The 22,694-nt window shown below is 45.5% G+C and overlaps 1 protein-coding gene across 5 annotated transcripts in view; it reads left to right on the forward strand.

The window, feature by feature from the left end:
• PRDM15 (PR/SET domain 15) overlaps positions 1-22,694 on the forward strand; it is a 1,394,990-nt gene that overhangs the window by 441,851 nt on the left and 930,445 nt on the right. For all 5 annotated transcript variants that reach the window (XM_069636031.1, XM_069636033.1, XM_069636034.1 and 2 more), the window contains one exon: positions 13,487-13,574. In XM_069636031.1, the coding sequence (XP_069492132.1) occupies positions 13,487-13,574 (88 nt within the window). The remainder of the gene's footprint in view (positions 1-13,486; positions 13,575-22,694) is intronic.

Here is a 22,694-nt window from a genome sequence, read left to right on the forward strand (position 1 = left end):
ACCCCAAGATAAATGTACTTGTGTTAGTAGAGAATGGTTTGTAAGAACCGCACACACCTCGGCGCTGGCTATTTAGTGCTTAAAATGTGACCAATTCGGTTGACTATATAAAGCACGAAAAATGAGAAATCGTGTCAACTAAAAGATTTTTAGTGCTGGTTTATTAACATACAGGGTGCCGACACGTGTTTCGACCTAACAGGGTCTTTATCAAGGCGGGTTGTAAGAAGATCAAGTTATATCTGCCGGGTGATGAGCTTCAACGTGATAGCTTGGCTGAGTAGCAAGCATTTAGGCCAGCGAGGCCTCTAGAGTCAAGATGAGCGGTCACATTGATCTTTCGTGGTGTTAGTAGAGTGTATGCTTAGAGATTTTGGTTCATTACACTGTGCTTCTGGGTCACCCGTAAGGCTCCCAGTACCAGTGGTGTTTCCCAAGCGCTCCATTTCTGCCATATAGTGATTATATCACCCCGTATTGGTTTTAGGGAGTAGGTTGGTAGCAGCTGTAATGTAGTTGGCTTCAACAGGGATGCAAGCCGTTTTGCTGCATTGGTAGTTATTGTGGTGCACATGTATTCTGTTAATTTCTACATTCTGCCATTTTGTTTCATGGAGTTTCTATGTTCTAGGAAACTACGAGATAGCCTTAAAATGTCCCTTCTGCACACATGGGTACTTTATGAGCCCACATGGCAACCTCCATATTAGTGTTTCCTGGTTTAAACCAGTATATGTCCCTGGGCAGTTCCTATTGCATCCTGTGGGGGTGGTCTGGGTTGAAAGGTAGCCCTAAAGGCCAACCAGATCGGTTGGCTACTTCATGCCATTTTCCCTTACTAACTCTTGTGATTGGTGGGCTGACTTTAGCCAGCCCCTCAGAGTAGTGGTGCTTAAGAGGCAACCCAGTACCTTAGCTCAATCTTTTCGCTGAATTTTCAGAGGAAGGAGTATGCGGTTGCTGGAGGATTTCCTCATCTTTCCTGCGATTCTGCCATTTTAAGCCCTTGTTTGGCTATATTATCTGAATGCATTGGCTTGGGAATGTCTATTTTTTGGGTTGTCTGCTGCTTTTTGTCCATCCAAGGCCTCCTGTGTTTTCCCACTGACTCAATATCTGCGTTTGGTCAGACCTTCTGTGTTGGTGCTGTCTCCAGGACCTTTTACCACTGCTTCCTGCTGCCGTTTACTTCTAGGGTCTCCCCTCTTTGTGCTAATTGCTGCTATCGCTTGGAAAGATATTAGTACAGCAGTGCCGTACCCTGCCTCATATACTCCTTGTGCCATGCTGGGTCATCTCCATCATTGTCTCCATGCTGGGACTCTACTGCTGGGTTGCTGCCTCCTTTGGCTGCTGAAATGTCAAAATCCATCTTGCTGGGTTATCCTGCATCTCTGATTTCCTTGCCAGTGCTTTTACTCCTGGCTTCAGTAGTTCCATCATTGGAAGGCAGTTTGTTCTTTATTTTGGTCATCATGGTCTTAGATAACCAAGCGTGCAAGTCCCTGCTAGCCTGATCCCTGCAAACAGCACCTAAAATGAAGCCCTGTATTTACTGTGTTGTTCAACCTCCCTGGAACCGACCTTTGGGAAAACCCACACTTTACGTCCTTTACTGGAGGTTCCTGGGATCGTTGACTATATGTGATACACACCCTCGGATGTCCTCCTTTGGGAAAATACTTTTCGGAGGCAAGTGTCAGCAGTATTTCCCTTTTGATTATCATTGGAAGTCTTTTTCGCTGTGCTGAAAAATCTCCTGGTTCTCAAACTGACTTCTGTATGTCTTCTTTGGGATCCCCTCAGGTCCTCCCTGAAGTTGTTTGCCACACAATTCCTGAATTCACACCCGTGGGGTAGAACTGAAACTTACCTTCATTTTCCCCTTGCACACGGATGGCCTTCTAATTTTGCCCCATTATTTCATATGGAACTTTACACTGTCCTTGGAACTTTCCTAAAGTGACTACTGCACTTACTTGCCCCTTAACATTTTTCCTGTACCCTGTTAGGATTCAGGGAGTTGTAGGTCAGGAACCAGTGATTATAAGGTCTTTTAAAAGGCATGCTCTCTGCTTCTATAAATGTGAATGCCTTTTTATACTGCCTCTATTTTTTTTGATAATACCAGCTGTTTTTCCCATAAGAGAATTGTATTGATAATAAAATGCATCTGAAATTTTTTGGAGGTCTGGGACTGTGTTTCAGAATTGCATTTCACCCTCTAGTCCTGTTATTGACTGGGATGTGTGCATTTGTATTTGTTACAGATACTATGCCCTAGACGGCCTGAAATACTGTGTATTGTTGATGTTGGCCTACCTAGCATTGTGTGACTTTTCTAATGTATGTTTATATGTTTGGTTTCCTTTCTCTTTCCACCCCTTGTCTTTGTGTTCTGTGCCTACCACCAGATAGTGGACCTACAAAATAATTCAATAATGGTTTGTCTCTTCTAGAACCATTTAGAATTTATGTGATGCCAACGAGAATGTTTCATTCTGGGAGAATTTATCGAATTTTCTTTATAGGATATTTTACCGCAAATGTATGCAGGGGGAGACCTCCCGCATGCCCCCCTCCCGCCAAGTCTCCCCAACCTTTATAATTACCCTAACCAACCCACTCCCCCCCACATTTGTGGCAAAATGCAGTGGAAACAAATCGATGAATTCTCCCACAATCGTAAATACAGCAAAGGAATCTTCCTATCCGACTATGTACTGTGTGGACAGTTAGAATGTCTGGTTGATTTTCACCCTCCCCCTTGTTACTATATGTTGTGTGCTTATCTTTAGATGGTGGCCCCACATTCAAGTATAGGGGTGAAGAGTCCTCAATGACATTTATTGTTTTCATAATATACTGTGCATTTCTATACTATCTGTGTGCCTTGCTGAAGAACTTATTTGACCTGATAGTTTTACATGTGTAACATATTACATGCCTCTATTTTTCAGTGTATCGGTGTGGTGTATTTTGTGTGGATATGTATGTAAAATACTTGTACCTTTGTGTCAGCCTGCTACCTATTTCTGAGAGTTCTCCATCATGGGGTCTGGCATGGATTCATATGCTCATGAATATTCCCCATCTTCAGGCTGGGAAGCCTCAGTAAAAGAAAAACTGTTGCACTTTCACTTTAAAACGGCTCTGGCAGCCATCTTCAGATTTTTACCACGCGCTTCAGTGTTGGGAGTCCTCGAGTTGCTCTCCAAGCTATTTTGTACTCTTCTTTCAAGGTTTTCATAGAAAAGTTCTATTTTTGTTCCATCAGAGCCGTGTGCTCCTATCTTCATCAGCCGGGGATCCGTTGTCTGTGAAGTTGCACGCCCCACAAGGGCGATTGTTCGTTGAAGTTTCTGAAAGGCCGCCTTGGGCCTACTTCACGCCCTCCAACCATGACTGGGCACAAACAGTAGGGAAGGACACTTTTCAGGGCCTGCATCCAATACGGGCTAAGGGGTATGCAGTGATGATATCGAATTGAATACAACTAATGAAATTTCAACAAATGAAAAAATGTTTGGAGTCCAAGACAAGGCCAAGAACCGCAGGACTGATTCCGCCGGGTTCATCGCTGATGCGGGCTCCAGTTCAGATAGACCGTGATCGTCCTCACCGTCCGCCTCCTTAGGCAGCCTCCCATCGGCTTCCTCCTCCAAAGAGAAAGTCCTCCACCACAGCCAAGTTATGGGAGAAATCGGAAAAACAAAGGACAGAGGAAGAGAAGAAGGCCTCACAGGCTCATCAGGGGCAGCCGAAGACTCCATCAACCGCTTCTTTGACAACCTCTGGGGCGACCGCTATGGCGGGTGGTACCGACCCAATGAGGGTGGTCCCTACAGCGCAGAGAGTATCCCTGCCTTCCAGCCGTGACACTTCCGCTGAGGCGAAGGCTGTGGGCTCCCCTGGGGGTCAGGGAGGGCACCAGTTCTGAACCTGGCTCAAGGTGCTCATGAGGAAAAAGGTTTGGGTGAGGAGGCACCAAAGCAGCCCTCCAAGGTTTACATTCAGCCAATGGACATCTCCTCCATGGACGACCAAGCATCCATCCACACAGTCCACGAGGAGGACTAGCACTCCAACATTCCCTCTTCAGCCAAGGGACATATCCACAGGCATCCAGTCATCTCTCCACACCCTAGTGACGGAGATCCATCAGAGGTTACCTCCAGCACCGGCACCTGTCGTTCCGCAGGCCCCTGACCAGCCTCCATGCAAGGAGTCTACACGCCAGAAGTCTGTCTTCTGGAAGCGAAGGATCAGTACATCAACACCCTGGAGCTATGGGCAGTTTTCTGGGCCCTCAAGTCTTTCCTACCATCTCTGATGGCCAAGGTGGTGAGGATCTTCAATGACACCACCACCACCATGTTATACATCAGGAGGCAAGGGGGCACTCAATCCACAGCGCTCTCCAAGGAAGCTCAGGGATTGTGACACTGGGCCCTTTGGAAAGGGGATGTTCCTCGTCCCGCTCGACCTGGAAGGCATCAACACCACCATTGTAGACTCCCTCAGCAGGTACCTGCGTGCCTGCCACGAGTGGAAACTGTCAGGATGAGGTGGACCGTCTGTTCGTCAAATGGGGCAGACCCCTGATCGATCTTTTTGCCACAGCGGCGAACTCCATATACCAGAGGTTTGTCAGCAGATTCCACCAACCGAGGAGCTTGGGGGACGCATTCTCCTTCATGTGGAAGGGTCTGTTTCTGTACGCCTTTCCTCCGGTTACTCTCCTGCTACATGTGATCAACACACTCCGTCTCAGTGCAGGATGATGCTCATCGCCCCGGCGTGGCCGAGGCAGATTTGGTATCTAGACCTACTCAGCCCATCAGCGTCTCCTCCAGTCAAGTTGCTGGTACTTCCGGATCTGCTCACCAGAGAGGGAGGCACAATCCTTCATGATCCAGGATTCCTCAACCTGAAGTCATGGCTCCTGCAGCCTTAGAGTTTTGGCGTTATGAGCTGGCAACGGATTGCATGGAGGTCCTCTTCAAAGCTAGGGCATCGTCGACACTAAACTGCTACAGCCATAAGTGGAAGCGTTTTTCTATGTAGTGCCGATCGCAGAAGATTACCCCTCTGAGGGTCACGGCCCCACGGATTCTCCCATACTTGCTTTCTTTGGCAGAAGCTGGTCTGGCTCATGCCTCCATCAAGGTACACTTGGTGGCCATCTCACACTGTACCAGATCCCCAGGAAGATCCTTGTTGTGGTTCCACAGACTCATAAAGGAGCTTCTCAAGGGGCTTTTTCGATTTTTCCTGCTGGTGAAGGTGCCCGCCCCGGCATGGGAACTCAATGTAGTCCTGACAAGACTTATGGGGGCACCCTTCGAACCTATGCATCAAGCCCCACTCGGGTTTCTCTCGTGGAAGACTGCATTCCTCATGGCCATCACCTCAGCCAGACGAGTGGGTGAGATCCAGGCTCTGTACTGCAAGCTGCCTTATTAGACTTTCCACGAATCGAGGGTGGTGCTGCATACGCACCCCTCGTTCATGCCGACGGTTCTGTCGGAATTCCACCTCAACAAGCCTTAGGTGTTACGTGTTTTCTTTCTGAAACTTTGTTGCCGGTGGAGAGGACCTTGCATTCGCTGGATGTTTCTCATGCCTTGAAGTTCTACGTGGCATGCGCAAAGAACTTTTGGAAGACTTCACAATTATTTGTGAACTTTGGACCTGTGAATAATGTTATGGGCTTGTCCAAGGCTTCCATCTCAAGATGGCTTCCCGGCTGCATCCATGTACTGTCATCATCTGGCTAACTGCCCTCTGCCGGGTCGCCTGAGAGCCCACTCCACCACGCGACAACGGAGTTCCTTTCTGTCGTTCTCTTGCTCGACATCTGCAGGTTGCGACTTGGAGGTCTATGCGTAACTTTACAAGATTCTACTGCGTCGACAGGGATTCCAGGGAGGAGTACAGAGTCGACCAGGCAGTGCTATGCAATCTGTTCGCTTGAGGCAAGTCTGTTCCAGGGGTAAGTGTTGATTACTTCTGTTGAGCCTTGCCACCTCTCGTGGTTTAATGTGTACTGCTATTTATTTGTTATTCATGAGCATGTGCATTCATGCTAGAGCCCTTGCTGGAGAAGGTTTAAGTTACTTACCTGTAACTATTGTTCTCCAGCATGGGTTTGCATGCAAACCCTCCCTCCAGCCCCCCTTCTTGGTCATATTGCCACTTTAAGTGCTTACCAAATCTGAAGATGGCTGGCAGGGCTTAGGGAGAGGACTGTCATTGGATGGGGCAGTATGACCGAGAGGACAGTGATTGGTTTAGAGGAGAAATAGTTTTAAAGTGAAACTGATGACGGGGAATATTCACGAGCATGTGAATCCATTCCAGACCCATGCTGGAGACCAATAGTTACTGGTAAGTAACTTAAGCCTTATGCCTGATCGCTCTGCCACTCCACCCACCATGCAGGGGACTCTTTTTTTCTACTTTATTTTCTCATGAGCGGGGCACACGCCCACAACCCCCAATGCCATTATAGCAATCAAGTGTGCGGGGAGACCCCCGTGCACCCTCCTCTCCCCCTGTTCAATATAAGGGCACCAAATGGGATATTTGTTTGAACTTTTCGGCTGTTTGAAAAGTTTGTTCAGCCAAAATTCAAACAAGTATCCCATTTGTTTTTTTTTATTAGTACTATTCTATGGATACCAGCATTTTAGAATGGGTCTTATTGTATATAGTTAGTAAATCACAGAAGCACAGTTTTCTTTAGGCCATCTGCTCGGGGGTTTCAGGATTTTCAGCTCCAAAGATTGATTAGACATGGGGGGTGCGTAAGTGTCTGAGCTCTCCCTACAATGGCAAAACCTTATTGGTGTGCTGTCTTTATTAGCCCATAAGAGTACCAGATGAGAAGGTCTCCATCAGTACCCATTTTCAACCTTGGATGAGTCTCCTCATCCAGAAAGGGTTTGGGCAGTAAGTTGGGGATGGCTACATTTTTCCTTTTGGGCTACACCCTCATGTAGCCTTTTTACCACTTGGCAGCCGATACCCATATGTGATGTTTCCAATGCATTGTAACAATCATTTGTTTTGTGGTCTTTCTTTGTTTGGATGCACCATGAGAAATGACCAAAAGGTCTATTCTGCCTACGTGTGCTGTAGACGGAGCCAAACAATGCACCTATTGCATGACTGTTATCTGTTTTGTTCCAGATGAGGGTCTCCCAGACACTTCAATCCCCATCTGTTTGGGTGTACCTATGTGCATTGAGTTTGGCTGGTCAATCTTGAGAATATGGCGGGCCAAACATTGAATGATACTTGTTTGTGGATTGGTTGGCGGGGTTGCCCCCTACCCCTTGTTTGTGTATAACGGTAATCTGTCTTCTTCTAGGCAACCTTTTCGTAGACATGACTCAGTGCTATTTGCAAACTGGTCAACATGCAAAAGGATTGTCCGATTGTCCTTCTCACTAGCATGAATGTATGCATTTATGTGTACATGGGATTTAAAAAGGGTAAACCTAGATGGGAAGCAACTATGCAAGCAGAACACACCAAAGGGGTTATACTCAGGGTGCAGGTGTAGCATAGTAGCTGGGATGAGTATGGGAATCGGGGGAGAGGGTGCTCCTTCCCTACCACTTCCACTCATCCCTAGAAATAGGGATGAGTGGAGTGACCAGGCATTGGCAAAATGTTCTTTGAAGAGTAGGGCCTTCATACACCAAATAATGAGCACCTCCTACCAGGGCAATACTACTGACAGACTGTAAGGCCAATATACTAGGAGTCCGGATGGCCAGCAACTATTATTGCAGAAGTAAAGCACTTAGATTTCCATCTTCATCCTTTTGTGACTGTTTGTTTTTTATTTAATTTCTTTTTTTTATTACTGCTGGCCCATCATGAATATAAATGCGCCCAGTTTTGTGAGGTATTCCGATTGCGTGACTAGATTTATTATTATTTTTTTATTTTTTAAAGTCTGGAGAGACTGTGTTTAACTTTTGTATTTGAAATATACCCCACCAATGGACCCATCTTATTGGATTCAAGTTTGTTTCGGAGGTGGCACCCGAGGGGGAAGTGGGAAGGTGCCACAGCTACACTGTACACAAGTGTGAGCTGCAACCCCTGAGGACACATGCGAGCGCGCACAGGGTTCTTGGAGGAAGCCAATTGGTGGTGCAGGCCATTGAGGGTTTAGTAGAGTATTGAGGGTTCGGGCAGGGTGGGGGTTGGAGTTAAAAGGGGACAGGGACTTAGATGAGGGGGGGTTGCAGGAATTGGAGTGTGCAGCTTAGTAAGTAGGGTTTGTGGCATCCCACGAAAAGAGGAAGAAGTGAGGAAGATGCATGTCTATTCAGTCTTTCATTCGAATCTCCATTAAAATTGCAGGTTAATTCAACCTTAGATATTGGTGATTAGTTTTCTTGATGACCATTTGGTGTCCACCGGATTTGAATGTGCCATTCATTTTAAGTGTTATCCAGTTAGACATGGGGAGCAGTTTTTGACAAGTTGGTATGTGGATGATAATTTCAGGATGAATAGAGACCTGCTTCTGTGTTTAACTATAGAAGCGCCAAGCCTTTGTAGACATTTATTGCTGAACTTACCTTTAAGAAGCTGAAAAATTAGATGTTTCTGAGGACCCTGCAGCTGCCATACTGGTTGTTCTCCTGGGCCTCCTGTTGGGCCTCACTGCCGCTGTGCTGGGAAATGTTGACCGTAGGGCTCCTTTTCATCTTCTGGTCAGCCTCTGGTGCTGGACCCCCGTAACGGCAGTCTCTGGTGCCTTCCTGAATTCTTCTCGTCTTTGCTTTGTGTTGCTCACTGGACCAAATGTGAAGGCCCCCTGCTGCTTGGCTGAAACTGAGTGACTTGTTGCAGCTCCGTGTACCCATCTGTTTTGTTGTGGGACAACTAGCCTTGCACGCCTGCAGATGTTCTTAAAGGAGCCATTCCTGCTGCCCTGTGCAAAGCATTTGCATTCAGTGCAAGTGTCACCCAGGACCTCCCTGTCTCTATTGCTGCTGTGTTCTCCTGATCGTGGATAGGCTTGAAGAGGTCCGCCTTAGTGTTGGATCATTGTTTTGGCACCATCTGTGACTCTAGAAACGGAAACCTGGAACTATCTATCTAGCCGGACCCCAAACCTGACATCCACAGGTTAACCTCTGCACTCACTCCCCCTTGTCCTTCGCTTCTGCAAATTTCAGACTTCTTCACCATCCCCAGTGTCGTCTGAATGCCATCCTTTTGCTGGTCCTTTTCTTGAGTCAGTCTACGGGCACCCTGTGCTGTTCTCTTTTTGGGGCCGCCATGTCAGCCATGACTCGGCTGGCCTCTGGTCCTTGGACTTCGGTCTGCTTGTGGGGTCTCTCAGGTTCCCCCACTTGGATGGTTGCTGCACCTTCATCATAGCGACCTGCAAGTAGAAAGTAGTTATCTTTTCACTTTCACTGTAACAAGGACTGAACTGTTGGCTTTGTCCCAATTTGTTTTGTGGACAAACCTTCTTTTTTTTTTAAAGCAACAAATATTGTACTGTGAAACTTGAGTGTCTTTGTTTCCCACACATTCCCGGATTTATAAAGTATGGATTTTATTTTTAATACCTTTCTGTGATTTTATAGGATTATTTATAAATCCTTGCAGCTCACTATTGTAAAGCCTTACACAGTAGATGCAATTGTACATTTTGGGTCCCTGTCGCTTTCTACTGGTTTTAACTGTGAACAGGGTCCTTTTTGGTCTCCTTTGCTGGTTTTTTAAGTATACTGTAACTGAACATGTGACACTCATCCTAGTGTGTGTTAATGAGTACATGACTTTATAATTCAGAGAATATTGTTTGTTTTGACCATATGGTAGGATTCTGATTGCCAAGGCCAGAACGGCTTACTAATCCACCACCATTGCAGAAGCAAAACCCTCTCTGAAGTAGTAAAACATTGTACCAAACCCTTACCTGACCCCAAAGTACCAACAACTATGGAATAATGCAGGAGAATCAACACATTTTTTATTGAAAAAAATAGACCTCATCTGAGAGGCCATCTAATCAGCCTGTCTCAGCTTTAGCATCCCTTGCACCCCGGCACACACACACTCCCCCTCTGGACTGATTTCTCTCCTCTTTCCCCCCGGATCTCCTAAAAATGATTGCCTCCCTCAAACCTACTTCTTACTCCGACAATATCATTTCGGCATCCATCATTAAACAATTGATGGGCATGGACCTCCTCAGCACCATCAATGTCTCCCTTGCAGAAGGATCATTCCAGGACACCGTCAAGACTGGTCTCATACGACCTCTTTTAAAAAGAAACACCCCTAGATCCAGAGGACTTGGCCAACTTCAAGCCCATTGGGATTGTCCCGTTTATTGGCAACATCTTGGAAAAGTCCTTGCTGCACAACTACTCGCTAGAATCGAACAACTCCACCTCCTAAATGACTATCAGTCAGGGATCCTCTCAAAGTGTAGCATAGAGACAGCCACCATCCAGGTGGTGTATGATGCTCTCCAAATCCTGGATGAGAGCGACTCATTCCTCCTTGTCCTCCTTGTCCTCCTTGTCCTCCTTGTCCTCCTTGTCCTCCTTGTCCTCCTTGTCCTCCTTGACCACTTGACTGCATTCGACACCGTCGGCTACCGTATCCTTCTCTCGCTCCCTGTTGACAAGATGGTATTCTCTGGCACTGTCCAGTGTTAGTTTACCTCCTACCTCTGAGGCAGACACCAGGCTGTCCAGATGAACTTGTTACATTCTAACCAACTCCAGGACTCCTGCAGAGTCCCCCAAGGCTCCATCCTATCACCAATCCTTTTTACCTTTTACATGGAGTCTCTGGGAACTCTCCTCATATATCCCAATATAGCCATCCAGCAATATTCAGATGATACTCGGTTGTACATGAGAGTAAATAGCAGGCAAGGAACAATTTAGCTCACGTCCTGGATGGATGTCGGCTGCCTATCAGGACTGTCGCGCCCTGAAACACTTGTGAATAGGCACGTTATAAATGCCATATATCATATCATATACCTCAAACTAAACCCATCCAAGACTGAATTCGTCCTCACAGGTTCGCCCACTAACAAACAACAATGGCGCTTTGATATGTGTGCAGGATTTGATCCACAACTCTCGGACTCCGCAAAATCCTTGGGCTTCACCATTGACAGAAATCCTTGCAGAAACGCACAGCCAAGAAGGCCCCAAAAGTCTGGCTCAGGATATCTACCCTTTGAAAAATCAAACCCTTCATCGCACCCCATGACTTCCCGACCGTAGTGCAGGCCCCAGTGGTCTCGCACATCGATGGGAGAAATGCTGTGCTGACAGGGTTATGAGCTGCTCACTTGCTCAGCTAAAAGCAGTCCACCATAATTCAGCATGTCTTACTACAGGAGTGTGGAAAGTTGACCGAATTACCCCATCCTACGCGAATATCATTGGCAACCACTCCAAGCTAGGATACTGTTCAAGACTGCATGTATCATCTACAGAGCAGTCACAAGTAGCACACCAGCTTACCCGGTGGCAAAGCTCCACGTATTTGGTGGCACACGCTCCTCTTGCAGAAAATCGACCAACTGGCTTGATTCACAACTCCTCCACAAAGAGAGGACGCACAAACAATCCTCATCTTGTCATGCACCCACCCTCCGGAACTCAATCCCGGTCTTAGTTCGGAAAGGCCCCCACAATTCTCCAATTTCTCAAATCTAAATCTCTCAAAACATGGCTTTTTCAACACCTGGCCAAGGACTAATTCCAGTGGACTCACATACCGACACATAGACCCCTGAGTAGTGCGCTACTGTTAAAAGATGCCAGCCGAAATGCCGGGTACCCACACTCTGTACAGCGCTATTCTGCTCTAAGGTCAGCGCTTTAAACATTCAAATACAAAAATACACAATTTATAGAAGGTGGTGCTTAAGTGCCCCCTATAATCCGAAAGATTGCATTAGAGTGCACCTAGGAGGGAGTTGATCTGGTTGGAGGGACACAAAGCTAGTAAGGATTGTTTAATTATTTGCCAACCCAGTGATTGGCCATGCTAATCCCTATAGCAATTTCCCACCCCCTACCTGCCCAAAACACTTCCTCCTGGGATCCCGTTGAGCTTGCTCCATCAAGCAGTAACTTTGTACTTTCGCCTGCCAGCGTTATTTCTAAGTAGTGTAAGAGTTAATGGTTTAATTGCAGCTGTAAGTGAGCTACTGGTGTGATGGAGTTCTTTACCAAGTGCCTTCAGCCACTTGCTTTAATGGCTGTCATATGTATAGGTATTTGGCAGGCACTGCTCATATGCCCAGGTAATTACACAATTTTCCAGCCCACTGTCCATTACTGAGGCTGGGTAGTACCATCATGGCCCTGCCTGGCGAATACCTATCCCAAGCCTTAACAAATGCCAAAACTGTTGTCTGTGCCAATGCTTGTCAGTATGTACTGGGTGGTTATTTTGTTGCGTGCGTGTGTGGAGGTTTTATCAGCCCTTGGACGCCCTAATGCCAATGAGAGTGAAGTCTGAATGCTCAGCCATGTAACCATTCAGAGGGTTTGGAAAAACCATAATAGATGACTACAAAAAGATCTCCCTAACCAAGGCCACAATTATAAACTAAAAATCAAATATATGCGCTAGCTGAAATATCAAGGACAACAACTCAAAACAATTTAATTCAGCAGAAAAGTGAACAAAAACACAAATGATCCCAAGCAGCATCGAAGCAAAACATGCTCTTCACAGCTACATTAAAAACCTGCCCCTCCTCCTAGATATGTTCAATACCTCGTTCAAAATAGCTCAACCTGCAAACACAGATTTCATGATGATGCCCCTTTTCTGTTGCTGTTTGACAACTGGAGCCCTCTACATACTCCTCCAAGAGCTGGCGAGAGAATAAGCCTTCTAGCAAGACCTAAAAAAACTGTTTGGCAATATTAGGGCTTAGTGCTTTACTTTCCTTGGATCCACATGCTTTGTAATCTACAATATGTTTGGAGGAAAGGGGACGGGATGTAGGAGTATGAATATTGTTCACCGTAAAAATGACTGTACCCTGAGTCCTTAGTCCCGTTTTCTCCATATGCCCCTCCTTACATCCCTGCTAAAACCTAGTTCTATATTACTTCCGTCCTTGCCAGATAAAGAGCCTGGCAGACGAAGTTATAGGGTGGCATCGTCAACATCCGTTACTAGACATATGCCTTTGTTTTGCTTTTTTAAATATATGTTCCTGCGTAAACATCTTCCTGTTCCATACTGGCTGAAGATGATATCCAAACAGTATGGAAGAAAGAGGATTATGTTGCAAGTGGCTACAGTGAGTAACTTATTCATTTACGATGGTCTTAAAATTCAGTCGTTTCTACAGGGGTGCATGAAGGTTTTCAGTGCCAATAAAAATATACTTTACAAGAGAGAGGAGCTTTGCTTCTGTTTCTTTCTGACCTGGTTTGCCTCTTTTAAACTTCAGGTGGATGATGACTACATCTACATGTGTCCGAACTGTGAAAAGGCCTTTTGCATCGAGAGCGCACTTCAATTTCACAACTGCAGAACAGGTGAATCCAGGAAGTCCTATGCAAGTATTTTACTTTTCGTGATGTTGGGGTGTTTTGATAAGCATTGCCATTCAGATCTGCATGTGGTGACCCTTTACCAATACTTTTTGACTTGTCATTTAAATGGCTTTTCCTTATTCAGTGTGGTGGGACATGTGTCCTATATTGCAATCTGCAACCTTTGGTTTGTGATCACCTTTTAGTTTCTCCAAACACTGGAGGGATGACTGTCTCAATAGATATTTGCCTTCTCCAGCAGTGGTAAGTTGTAACTGATAGCAGATGCAGTTCCAGAGCTGTTTGTTGCTGTTGTTTCAGACAATGGTAATTACTGAATTGGGAATTCCTGCAGGCCTAAAAGGCAACTACAATGTAAAGTAATTGGAGTAGCCCCTTCTGCCACTATTGGTGACTGCATGTGATCATGTAAGAAAAAGTGGAAAAGGGGTGTAGGTATCATTAGTGGGACAGGTGAAGAGGCAGCTGCGGACCCTGTGGTGGTGACGGGCACAGGTCAGAAGTACCCAGTTCCTGTGTGCGATTCCGGTTTGGACTTGGCGGAGAAACAATTTGAGCGTATTGATAACTTTGTGGGAGCTGCATGAAGGTATGACTGCACCACTCACTACATGACACCCGTGCAGGCCCCCAGTAACCCAGCCAGCTACTGCTGACAAAGAGTGGGGGGAAGTCTGGCATGTCTATGTGCACTCAGAGGTTCAACCCAGCCCTCAGATCTTTCTTTCATGCACTGGATGTCTGTCAACGACCAATAGGTGCACATTGTGCCATCTGGTCGACAAAATTCCCCCCGTTTTTTGTGCAGTGCTTGGCTCCAGTGGTCGTGAACAGCAAACGGTCCGGTCTTGTGCCAGTCACGCACCTGAAAATAAAGGAAGAACTGCACAGACCAGTGCATGTAGACAGGAAGCAATCTATACTAGGTGGGGACAGCAGTAGGCTGGCAGCTCTGTGGTGCAGTGTTTTTTGCACGTCACCGAATATTGTTCTTTGCTGCTGAAGAGACTTCTTTTATAACTAGTGCTGCTCCGAGTAGCGTCCCAGCCACCTTGGTGCTTGTGCGACCCCCTCACTCCGCAACCACATTCTGTACTTTGTGTTTTTCCATGAGTGCCGAGGACACAGTACATTCTCGCAGTTACCTGTTGCAAGGTGGAATACATTGCAGATACACCTTTCTCCCATGGGATAATTTGTTGTGGGGGCTCCTTCCAGTCTGTCTTTGTTGGCCACTCAGGGTAGAGCGTTGCAAGCTATACTTAACATTGGTAAAGGAGAAGGTGATGCTGTGAAGTCCACCCTCCTCTACATTACAAGAAAGCCTGTTTATTAAATCTGAAAGATTGTACTGCCTGCTGATGGTTTGTATAAAGCTGCAACTTGAGGGAACGCCAACCTCTGTATACTGTACAAATTCAAGGCAAAGACACTACACTGTTGATTAACATGGCTGCATCCGTGAATGTCATGGCTGATGCCTGGTTTAAGGACAATACATGCGCCCCAAACACTGAAGCCCTAGAGGGCACGTTTACAGCCGATGGCCATCAAAGCAAACAGTTAAAACATGTTTTCTTTGGAACCACCATCGGCAAGGACACCTTCTTGGGCTGACACAGTGGAAGTGCTTAAACTGGTGAATGCTACATGTTTAGTGCAACTGGAGCATATCGCCAACCTCCACCAAAGACCTCACAGCAGGATCTTTTTTCGGGTGTAGATTGCCAAAAGTGCCAGATGACGACAACCAACACATTTCCCTGTAGTGCAGAAGAGTGCTTTTGGAAGAAAGTTAAATAAGTACTGGACAAGCTTCAGCATAAGGACATTATTGAACGAGTAACCAGTCCCACTATGTGGCTCCCCGTAAGTGATTGATCGTTTTTGTTTCTTTATTTATAGCACGCACCAGACCCGAAGCTATCAGGGCGTGAGGACAAGGATACTTTAATCTTACAGGTTACAAAATTACATATTTACATAAATACAGGTAATACATATAAAACACTAGGTACATATGCATATATGCATTACAGGTGTGAATTCACATTTGCTTGGCAGAGTATAGTTGAGTTATACAGGCAGTTAGCGAGTAAAGCTAGGGTTTTCTGGTTGTTTCCTTTAAGCCAGTTGATAATATTTAATCTGAAGTGTGGGTAGGATTGGTCAGTTCTTAAAGTCGGCGGGAGGGAGTTCCACAGTTCCGCTTTAACAGGGAAGCTGGTCCCTCCAGTTGTAGACATTATAAAGTAAGGTACTAAAAGGCAATTGGCGTAGGCTGTTCTAGTAGGTCTGGTTGAGACTCTTCTTTTCAATCTCTGTCAAGTATTTCGGTGCAAGGTTGTTGAGACATTTAAACGTTAGGGATGCTGTTTTAAGTTTAATTTTGTCCACGGTGGATAGCCAGTTGGATTGTCTTCTAGTTGTTGATATATGTTCTCTTTTGGAAATTCCTAATGCTGCTCTAAGGGCATTATTTTGCAATATTTGCATTTTCTGAGTGATGTATTTGTTAGATCCTAGGTAAAGAGCATTGCAATAATCCAGCTTCGATAGTCAAGTGCTCTTGCCAAAGTGGTGCAGCTGGTTGTGGAGAGGTATGGTTTGGCCGATCTGATCAGTTTACACGTGTAGGCTGTGGACGATGACATAGCATTCACCTGTTTGGCCATGGTAAGGCAAGAGTCAAGGTAAAAACCTAGTGTTATTACCTCTTTGGCAACTTTAATAGAGTGACCATCTATGAGGAAGGCTGTGTAGTCCTGGCTAAGTTTCTTCATGTTTGGTGTAGTCCCCAGTATGATGAGTTTGTTTTGTCATCATTCAGGCATAGACCGTGAAGTGCCATCCATGCCTGGATGGTGAGGTATATCCTGTTCACCAAGGCCAAATCCTGTTTGTAATCTCCAGAAAGTGGAATGAGAATCTGTGTCTTCTGCATAATTGGTGTAAGTGACACCCAGAAGGTCCAGATTATCAAACAGGGGCTTAGTAAAAATGTTATACATTGTAGGGGAAACGCATGAACCCTGGGGTACACTGCACGTGATGGGAGCAGGGTCTGCAGCTGCTGAGGTAGAGGAGACCCTCATAGTTCTTTCACTTAGAAATGATTTGATCCAAGCTATTGCTTGGTGTGAAAAGTGTGTTGCAGATTCTAGATGGTTGCAGAGCACTTTATGATCCACCAGGTCGAATGCTGCTGAGAGATCCAGAAGGAGAAGCAGTGCAGTCTTCCCTTGGTCTCTCAGCTCGTCAACTTGGGTCTTTAGATTAATATGTGCTGTTTCAGTCCTGTGCTGTGGTCTGAAACCTGATTGCTGGGTACCTAGGAGTTGCTGTAACTCCAAGAATTTCTGAATCTGTACGTATGCCACTCTATCTAATATCTTTAGTTGGAATGGCACCGTAGTGATGGGCCTGTAGTTTGTGGGTATGGCTGGGTCAAGTGATTGCTTCTTGAAGAGTGGGAGGACCCACGATTCCTTGAGATTGGTGGGTATGGTTACTGAGGAGAACGAAGCATTGATAAGTTTCGAGATAAATGGTGACAGGTCTCTTGTGGCATCTTTTATTATTTGTGCCGGGCATTTATCACCTCGGCAGTTTGACAGTTTAAGAGAGATTTTTCCACCTCAAGTATGGACACTTTCGAGAAGTTAAATCTAAGTTCAGGTTTATTTTTGGCAGTGATATGAGTTGTCAGGTTGGGTGGCAGTGGGGGGTATATTTTTTTTTTCTTATTTTAACTTAGAGTGTGGCAATTTTGTCACAAAGGGCGTTCTGAATGTTAGAGCACCATGTTCTGTTTTTGATACATTTGTAGGGTACCGGGATGGGGTTCTCCAGTTTAAGTATAGTGAAAAGCTCCTTGGTAACTGATTTGGCTTGCATTATTCTGTTGTCAAAGCTTTCTTTTTTCAGTCATCGAATTTCATTTTTGCATTTTGTAGCAATATTAATGAGGGTAGCCTTGATTGCCTCAGATGGTGTTGGTCTCCACGAAGATTCACACTTAGGTTTTTCTTTCCTTAGTAATTTTATATAAGGGGTAAACCAGGAATTTAAGTGTGCTCTAGGTTTAATGTTTCACATTTTTAATGGGGTAATAATGTCCAAGGCATTGGCCATGACTGTGTTAAATTCGTTCACTAATTTGGAGGGATCTAGTGTGTCAGGCAGCAAGTTTAAGGTAGGGAGAATTAAAGGTAGTGTTCGGTCTGTTATCTTTTTTTATTTCTTGTTAACATAGGGGTGCTAGAGGATTATTTGGTGTTGAGAGGATTTTAGCATCGATTGCGAAGGTTATAAGAGCGTGGTCTGTCCAAGAGTGATGGCTAATGGAAGTGATGGTTGTGTTAGTTATGTTCGGCTACCCAATCGGCCTTTCTCGTAGGTAGGCTGTCACTTTTTGGGTAAACCCGAGCTCTGAAAGGACATTAGCTATGTTTGTGGCTTGTGCGTCTTTGTGATCATTGAATCCCAATTTCAAATCTCCTAGTAAAAGGGCTTGTGATGAATTTCTTTAGGTTATCTGAGACTATATTAGAAATATCCTCTTCGAAAGAGCCAACGGAACCTGGTGGTCTGTAGATAAGGTGTATAGTAATGGTTTTTGAGTTGGAGGTTAGGAGCTTGACAGATAGTGACTCACAGGATTTGGTATGCAGGGGTGTATCTATTCTTATTGAAAGATTAGTTTTGGTGATGAATGTTAGGCCTCCTCTACAGGAGTTGTTTCTGTCTTCTCTGATGATGGTATAGTTAGTCAGGACCGCAAGCATCAGTGCAGGGACAGCTGCTTGGTGTAGCCAAGTTTCCGTGTTGGCTAGGAAGTTGTAATTGCCTGTTTATAAGATGTCTACAATTTCTGTTGCATGGACTATTAATAATCTAGCATTAATAATCGGGATAATCCGGTTTTGGCCACTCTGTTGAAGCTTGTGAGAAGCTTCCTAGGTATGGTCACATACTTAGGCCGGTTCAGTATGAACTTGATCACTGTTGAAACCATTCAATGAAAGACTCGGCTTGGATAATTAGGTTTTGGCCAAAACAAAGGTGCACTTTCGATAAAGGTTACAGGCAAAAGTGGAACAGATGGTCAAAAGCTGCACATGGTTCCAGGCAGCATCTGTTCCATCTTGTCCACTTCCCATTGAATCTCTGCAGTGAAGTGCCATGCCCCAGACCCATTCATTTCAGTGTGGACATTTGCACTATGAATGGTGTAGAGGGTGTTTGTGCAATCCACAGTTACCAGGGTGGGCTTGCAAGCAATGGAAAGAATATGTGCCACTCGTGGACTAACAGAAGCTGTGAAAACAGATATTGAGTCCCCCTTCCAGGGCCATGGATTCCCTTAGCATTACCCATAGAAGGTTTTCGCCGGTTTGCCCATTGCAAACAGTGATGCTGAAAGATTAATGCGAATGCGCAACAGGATGTTTGTGGCCACCCAAATCCTAGGGAAAGGCATTATCAGTAATTGCAAGAATACCACACCACACCCCATGCATTAATGGATAGCACTGGCAGAGGTCTGCATGGGTTGCCTAATCTGAGAAATACTCGGTGGACATCCATCCTATTTTATCGCACATTTTGAGAATTGAGAATGACCATTAAGGGGCCAAACAAGTTACCGCAAATGAGAAAGAAAGCAAGAGGTGAAGACCATGCCTATTTACGTGCAGAAATTGGACATAGTCTGGGTGAGAAATCGAAGTCTCGCTCACCATATGAATGTGCCTTATGACCACAACCCCTGGTTGTCACTGGGGTAAAGGGGTCCATGGTGACCACCCAACAAGTGAAATGAACTGCAGTTTCTTGAACAGATTTGAAAACATTGGAGAGCGAACATGCATCAAATAGGCAGAGTACTGCGTACTGTTATGACCGGGCAGAAGAGGTGGCTTTGGATCCACTATCGTAATGCTTTGCCTCCCTCTTCCCCAAGAGAGTGGTCAGTAGAACCAGAAATATATCATACATAGCTTTGGGTGGGCCACTGAATCCCAGCCCTGTGAGATCCAGATGTGAAGCGGGTACACCATAAAAGACCTGACTATCTGTAGGATTACAAAATGCATGACTGAAATGTTACAGGGTTGACTCATTTAGTTTTAATCTACCACTAACATTTGGAGTATCTGGGTTAACCATTGAGAGTTTTCGTTGTTTTAATAAAAAACAGATCTTAAGTTCAAATGTGTTTTTGTAATGATGCGGTTTTCATCATCATGATCTATTTGTAAATTGTGCTGGCTTGCGCACACCCCGCAGACCTTAAATGCCACTACAATGTGATGTATCATTTTCTGTTTGAGAGCTACGTGAATGAATGACTGCACACCACACTACAAAACACCCGTGTAGGGCCCCGATAAGCCTACCAACAGAAAGAATTAAATGTATAGCTTTGACCATTAGGTGGCTCTAAGGTTCCCTTATAAGTCGAAACTATTGCGTGGAGCACAGGCACATGGGACATTTATTTTATTAATTGTGCATTTGTAAGGTGCGTGTACATCAAGAAATTGTGTTTAAAAAGCGCCCACAGAGCAAAGGGGAGGGAACATGGGAACAAAGGCAAAAGATTAAACAGATCGGGGAAAAAGGGACGGTTGTATCAGACCTTGTGAGCATTCAGAACATGCAAGTGCAGAGGGAGAAGGACGGGGAAGCGATTAAGTGCTAGGAGTTCCACAGAGGGAACTGCCAAGGAATCAGTTGTGTGCAACAGTAAGTGCCTAACAGATTGCTAGGTGCAGAGTGATCACCTAGCATTATTAAGTGCAGGCCTGTGAAAGTCAGTGGGTGCCAGAGGAGCTTTGCAAATTTGAGGAGGTCTGGCTCATAGCAGAGCTGAGGGAGCCAGCCGAGGAGAGGGATCTGCCACCAGCTTGCTGCTTAGAAAAGCGCTTGACATGCAGAGAGTTGGAGCCGGAGAAGCGAAAGGGTTTGGAAGGACAGTATTTGGTGAGAACAAGTTGTAGGTTGAGTGGGATTACAGTTCTTATAGAATAGAGAAGAGTTCCTTGGAGCTTGAGTTAGCTTTGGCGATTCTCTGGCTGTACGTGGCACTTTTAGTTTGGAGGATAGCCTGTTTGTAGTTTTTGGAAGCCACGGAAAAGATGTCTTTGAGCGGTTCAATCAGGTATTTTTACCATTTGGTCTCAGCAGTTCTCTTGGTGCTGTGCATTGTTTTGAGATTAGGCGTGTAGAAAGAGTTTAGGTTGGCTAGGGGTTTAGCCTTGTGCATACTCAGTGGTGCTACTTTGCCAATGGCAGCTAGGATGATTTGATTGTATACCTCTACCATAATCGTGGGGTCATTGCCAATGTTGTTTTGGTATTCAGTGATCAGGTGCATCAAAGGTATTAGTTTCTCTATTGCGCACATTTCTGCATAATGCAGCCAGTGCATTGGGAGGGGGTATATATGCAACAAGGTTCTTGGGGATGGTGAAGGAGATGACATGATGGTCAGACCAGGAACATTGGGTGTTAGAGAGGAAATTTGTGATGCAATTGGGATCTGAAAGCCAGTCAAAGGTTTGACCGTTGACATGCGTGGGGATGATAATACAGTGTGAGAATCCTAATGCAGCCATGGTGTTGGCGAGGGCAAAGGCATGGTCGTCTGTAGGGTGATTAAGTCCCAGATTTAAATCTCCCAGTAGTATGATTTGAGAGCATGGCTTGGTATTCATTGAGAGGAGTTGTGCTACATCATCTTCAAATGAGAACACTGGAACTGAGGGTCTGTACATAAGGTGGACGGTCATGGTGACCGAGGAGGCTAATGAGATTTTGATAGATAATAATTCACCTGAGTGGAACGATTGGTTCGGTATTTCCCTAATGGGGAGTTGGTTCTTAGCAATAAATGCTCCTCCTTTGGTGGTTTGTCTCAGTCCTGAATATAGTATAGCCTTCAGGGATGGCGAGAGAGTGTGCCGGGCCAGCTGCTGCAAGGAGCCAAGTTTCAGTGATGGCTAGGATCTAGATTATTAGTAGTGATGAGGTCTGCAATGTCTAGAGCATGTGCTGGGAGTGACCTCGCATTAATGAGGTCACCCTTGAGCATGGTTGCTTCCAGGTTAGTGTTGTCTATGTGGGCTCGATTGGTCCCAGTACTTGACAGGTGTGTCAAGGCTGTTGGGATCGCTGTGCTTGATTCAGAGGTTGTGGGTTTCCTGAAGGAGGTTGTGCGGCATAGGTTGGATGTGTTCTGATCACTCGTGGCATTGGTGGAGTCATGTGTGGTGCCTTTCGTGTTGTGTGCAGTAGCAGTGGAGTTATCCTTCACCTGGCCCTTTTAATTGGCACGACTGGGACTTCTGTGCTTAGACCATTTTCTGGGCTGTTTTAATGCTGATTCACATTTTTGCTGCACGGGTCTGCTGTCTTGGTATTTGAAACTGTTTTCAAACAGGATGGTTGTTGGGACCACATCAAACCCACGTCTCCTGCTCATCTGGGCTGCCTTAAATTGCCCCACCACTGTTATCTTCGTAAGACTGTTCTCTGCTGATGGGCTGCTTCTCGTTCACCAAGGCCCTGGTACCTGCTTTAATGGGTTCTTCCACTCTCCTAGAGACATACTCACTGTTGCTTTCACTTCTTACTTGATGGTCCCACTCGTAGGATGGGTGATTTATTTTCTTCCGCCATCAAGGTCGTCTTTGGAACCCTGCCTGTTCGGATCCCGAAACTGCATCTACAAAAGAAGAGTTGTACTCACTGGGTTGTTGCGCCTTCCTGGAACCCTCTTTTCTGAAACTGCTGCTGTGAATATCTGCTTCTGGGCCTTGGTTTGTTGGGATATTCTTAATACTTAACTCCAGGAATCCCTTTGGTCAGTAGGCGAAGATGTCTGCAGGTGTCTTCAAACTGTTTTTTCCCACAGGCTTGCAATGTGGTTGCAACCTGCTCTGCTTCATCTCTTCCTGGGACTGTTATGGCTACAAAGCTCTTTGTTATGGTTTTTCTCTGGAATCCTCTAGGATTATTTGCCACCATATTTGCAAGTGTGAGGTAGAACCAGGACTTACCTCTGTGATGAATCCCCAGATGTCGTCACTTGTCCAC

Source organism: Ambystoma mexicanum, chromosome 7p (assembly GCF_040938575.1).
Source record: "Ambystoma mexicanum isolate Mex_15411 chromosome 7p, UKY_AmexF1_1, whole genome shotgun sequence".
Classification (NCBI taxonomy): domain Eukaryota; kingdom Metazoa; phylum Chordata; class Amphibia; order Caudata; family Ambystomatidae; genus Ambystoma; species Ambystoma mexicanum.